The sequence below is a fragment of the Magnolia sinica genome, chromosome 1 (assembly GCF_029962835.1).
Source record: "Magnolia sinica isolate HGM2019 chromosome 1, MsV1, whole genome shotgun sequence".
In the NCBI taxonomy this organism is placed as follows: Eukaryota; Viridiplantae; Streptophyta; class Magnoliopsida; order Magnoliales; family Magnoliaceae; genus Magnolia; species Magnolia sinica.
In genome coordinates this window covers 112722932-112727788 of record NC_080573.1, presented here as the reverse complement: position 1 = coordinate 112727788, position 4857 = coordinate 112722932, and the positions used below count along the sequence as shown (strand labels likewise).

The 4857-nt window shown below is 38.3% G+C and overlaps 1 protein-coding gene across 1 annotated transcript; it reads right to left on the bottom strand.

The window, feature by feature from the left end:
- Window positions 1-1584: 1584 nt before the first annotated feature.
- Window positions 1585-2268, bottom strand: LOC131248392 (uncharacterized). The gene has a single exon (XM_058248663.1). The coding sequence runs from the start codon at window positions 2266-2268 to the stop codon at window positions 1585-1587; it is 684 nt and encodes a 227-aa protein (XP_058104646.1).
- Between the last annotated feature and the right edge of the window lie 2589 nt (window positions 2269-4857).

The window sequence follows — 4857 nt, the reverse complement described above, 5'->3', positions numbered from 1 at the left end:
TTGAGGGCTTATTTTGAGACGTGACAAAAAATGAGTTAGATCAAGAACTCAAGTGGTCCGCACGATAGAAAACAGTGTAGATTGAGTGACCACCGTTTGAAACATCCGTGTAGCCACAATGTTTCATATTAGGAGAAATTTTAGGTGTTTTCACTTCATTCAAGTGGGAATGACCTTATAAACGGTTTAGCTGGCATATAAACATCAAGGTAGATCCCATTAAGGTTTCAACAGTAGGAAACTCTTTCCCCCAGTTTTCCCTCTCGTACGGTGCACTTGAGTTTTGAATCCACCTTTTTTTTTGGTCACTTATAATAAAATGAGCTCTCAAAACGGATGAGCGCTGTGGATTTAACAAAAATATCACGTTGGCCCCACCTAGCATACCAGCGCTACAGCATTGAAATTGATCGTGAAGTGAAGGGAATTTATCGTGAAATGCAATGAAATGACTGTGAAGTGAAGGAAATTGACCATAAAGTGAAGGCAATTGACCGTGAAATGAATGGAAATGACTGTGAAGTGAAGGGAATTGACCGTGAAATGCATGGAATTGACCGTGAAGTGAAGGGAATTGACCGTGAAGTGAAAGGAATTGACTGTGAATTAAATGTCTTATTGAAAATGTGAATCGTAGTGGTAAGAAATTCGCAATTTCAAATAAAGCAACATATGTATTACAAGAAATGTATAACATTGATATATGTATTATAAAAAATGTAGAATATTCACAGTCGTATTACAAAAAATGTATAACATTCACAGTCGTATTACAAAAAATGCACTACAAATTACATTATTCTGGAGGTATTAGAAATTTGAAACTCTCACGATTATGCCCTATTTGTTTGCAATGTCTGCATATTTTTGTTGTTCGTTCCTCTCCACGGGAAAGGATCCGTGTCTTCTTCTGTCTTCCAGCTGACCTCGTCTGTAGTGGGGGCTTGATACTCGAACAATACTCCTTGTATCTAGAAGAAATTTCCCATTACTCTTGTACCGTACTGGGTACATGGAATCTTCATACATGATCTGGTAATTTCTCCCCTTGTACAACACGGAGCAATACGAATAATGAGGAAGATTATAGTTTATACATGCTGAAAGAACATGAAAACAAATGTATCCCTTTACTTCAAACTCGCGACATGTACATGAAAGCTCATTGAGCTTGACAGTATCATTGTAGTCTCCCACAATATAGTATTCATCCCGAGAAATTACGTGACAATGAATATCTCGTGCCTTCGGTATGAGATCCTTTAATTATTTCTCGGCCCACGGTGTCAACGGTCTAACGAATAATGATGCTGATTCTCTTCTCTTATATAACATCTCTTGAATTTTTATTCTGACCGTTTCTATCAACATAGTAACGGGATATTCTCGTGCTTCTTTAAATAGAGCATTAACACACTCAGCTATATTTGTAGTGACCAAATTAAATCTTTTTCCTGGGAAGTGAGAAGATGCCCACTTTTCATACCCTATTTTCCTCAGCCATGCATATACCGGGGGGTTGGCAAGTTTAATATCATGCATTAACTTTTTGAACTCAGCCCTCCTACAAGACTTTATAGCTTGTTAGTAGTTGATTTCTAATGACTTGTCTTTGAACGTGTCTACCAAGTTTCGGTATATATGGTATGCGCAGTAGCCATGGATTGCTACTTGGAAGATATGGAGAACTTCTTTCATTAGATCTTTATGCCGGTTTGATATGATTATAAGACCAGATAGATCTCCTAACAAATTGCTGAGGTAGGTAAGGAACCAGTTCCAACTGCTGCTGTTCTCTGATTCTCCGATACCAAAAGCGTCTGGAAATATATGATTGTCGCCATCCAAAGTCGTAGCAACGAATATAATACTTTTGTACTTACCTTTTAGATGCATCTCGTTAATGGGTAGGACCCTTCGCAGAGATGTTTGAAAACTTCTGACGCATTGTTCGAGCGCAACAAAACATCTCTCAAACCTCATCGTCTCTTGAGTCACAAGTAGGGCAGTCATTGTCCTCGGATTCGTCATCCTCAAGTCATGCAAGTACATCGGGAGTTCTTTGTAAGAGTCTTCATAAGACCCCATTACGCGATCGATTGCAATGTCTTTAGCGTGACATACCTTCTTAAAGCTAATAAGAATATTATATTTTTCTTGCATTGCGAATATAATGTCCTTCGGCCTTAATCTCAGGTGTTGCTCAATGCGATTGACAACCAGTTCACTGGCCAACTTACTGCTCGCTTGCCGATAATTGCTCTTCATTCATGACATTCCACATGTATGTATGGACCTATAAGTCTTAATCTTGAATATCCCCGCATCATTCACCCTAGATGCATGTACCCTCCATTCACACATATCTTTCATACATGCCACGGTGAATTTCTTAGATGTGGAATACAGGATCTTGTATTGAAAGTTATTACGAATTGCAAATTGGCTCAAAACATACTTACATCGGCTCTTGTCCTTAAATGTTTGGCCAATGACTATATCAATCAGGTCATCAAGTGGATATGAATATAGTGACAGGTCTGTATTGGTGAAACCAGCATCCTCGAAAGGCACAATGGGAAGGCCGGTGGTGAAGTCTGATGTTCGAGCATGCTCGGGCAATGGAATGTCGCTTTCACTTACGTTTCTGGTGTTGGATGTTGAGGGTAAATCTACTCTTGTAAATGAAGGTGATGCCATATATTCACTTCTGAACTTGAAGTCAACCGACGTGCTTACTTAACTTATCATGAAGTTTGATGGCTGAGCAGACTCGGGTATTGGAGTGTTGTTTAGAGGAAACTATGAAGGTGATGTCATATATTCATATTTCAATCCATGTTCCTCACCAAAACTTCCAACACCTGGAGTGTCATGTTCGAACGCACTGTAAGCCACCGGGTCTTTGAGTACTGCCTCATTAACGTGCTACGTTGTCTCAATGAATAAAGAGATGTAATGATCTGAATGCTTCAGTTGTGTTACTAGGAACATTCTCACATCTTCATCGTCTCCAGTTACAGCTGGAGGGACTGATTCATTTGTGCAAGGATATAGTACTTTCAACCTTATATCATAGTCCTCAGGTCTACTCTTTGCAACTCTGTGCATTTTCAATACAAATTGTTCATATGTAGTGTCAACTCCCAAGGCAGTAGGTTTCGAGTCTCCACCCTTATACATGTATCGATTATTTTCGTTAACTCCCCACCATATGAGCATATGATGATTATCGAAGTCATTTTCTGAAAACAAACACAATAATATAACTTGTTTAGTATTCACACGTATAAGGTTGATTTGACCGAGTAGTAGGAAATCCGCCATTGTACTATCTCAAATATAACCGACTTAGCGGTCAGATTTTCAAAGTTCTAAATTGCAGGGATATGCCACTCAGTTCACGATGCTTTCACTAACTTCGTAGTTAATTTCATTGGCTTCTAGGGCAGGTTCACTCACTTCACGATGAATTACACTCACTTCTCGATCCTGAAGTGATTGAAAATGACTACAAAGTGTGTGAACTTAGGGGAGTTTAATTAACCATGAAGTGAAGGGGAAACAGCAGAATTGACCGTGAGGTGAAGAGAATTGACTGTGAAGTGAAGGGGGAGTTGACCGTGAAATGCATGGAATTGACCGTGAAGTGAAGGGAATTGACCATGAAATGCATGGAAATGATCGTGAAGTTAAGGGAATTGACCGTGAAGTGAAGAGAAATGACCATGAAATGCACGGAATTGACTGTGAAGTGAAGGATATTGATCGTGAAATGCATGGAAATGATCGTGAAGTGAAGGAAATTGACCGTGAAATGAATGGAAATGATCGTGAAGTGAAGGAAATTGACCGTGAAATACATGGAATTAACTGTGAAGTTAAGGGGATTAACCGTGAAATGAATTGAAATGACCGTGAAATGCATTGAAATGAGCGGGAAGTGAAGGGAAATGACAGTGGAATACATGAAATTGACTGTGAAGTGAAGGGAATTGACCAAGAAATGAATTGAATTGACCGTGAAGTGAGGGGGATACGCATGGAATTAACTGTGAAATGCATGGAATTGATCGTGAAATGCATAGAATTGACTGTGAAATACATGGAATTGACCGTAAAATACATGGAATTGACTGTGAAGTGAAGTTAATTGACCATGAAATGCATGGAATTAATCGTGAAATGAAGTGAATTGACCATGAAATGAATGTCTTACTGGAAATTTAAATCGTAGTAGTAAGAAATTGGTAATTTCAAAAAAAGTAACAAATGTATTCAATATATAACATTCATAGTCGTATCACAAAAAAATGCACTACAAATTCACAGTCGTATTACAAAAATGCACCACAATTTGACGGTAAAATGCGTGAATTTGACCAAGTAGTGCATGAAGTTGACCAATCAATTCAGTATATTAACCAGGAACTAAGTGAAATTGACCACGAAACTTCATCAAATTGACCACGAACTTCTTGAAGTATATTGGATAGCTACGTAAAATTGACTAAGCAATGCATGAAATTGATCACAAACTTCTAGGTAAACACTTAAGAATTTACCTAGAATTTAAAATTCAAGGTAATTGACCACGAACTCCAATCACTCCCTAACACTCAGTGAAATCCTTGTTCGAGAAAAAAAAATAAGAGTGCGTTGATGTGAAATACGTTCTTTGGAGAAAGATTTCACGTTTATCAATGCATCCGCGTCCTCTCAGAAAAAGAATGCACTTAGGGTTGAGTAGAATGCAACATGGAAGATGTAACGTGATAGTGTAATGGAGATTATATGGAGATTTAATGAACAAAATGGGTGAAAATAAGAAATAGGGATGATAGAAATGAGTTCGGG

Bases quoted from the DNA above. Each gene is read 5' to 3' on its own strand.
- LOC131248392 (XM_058248663.1), bottom strand. From the start codon at position 2,268: ATGAAGAGCAATTATCGGCAAGCGAGCAGTAAGTTGGCCAGTGAACTG.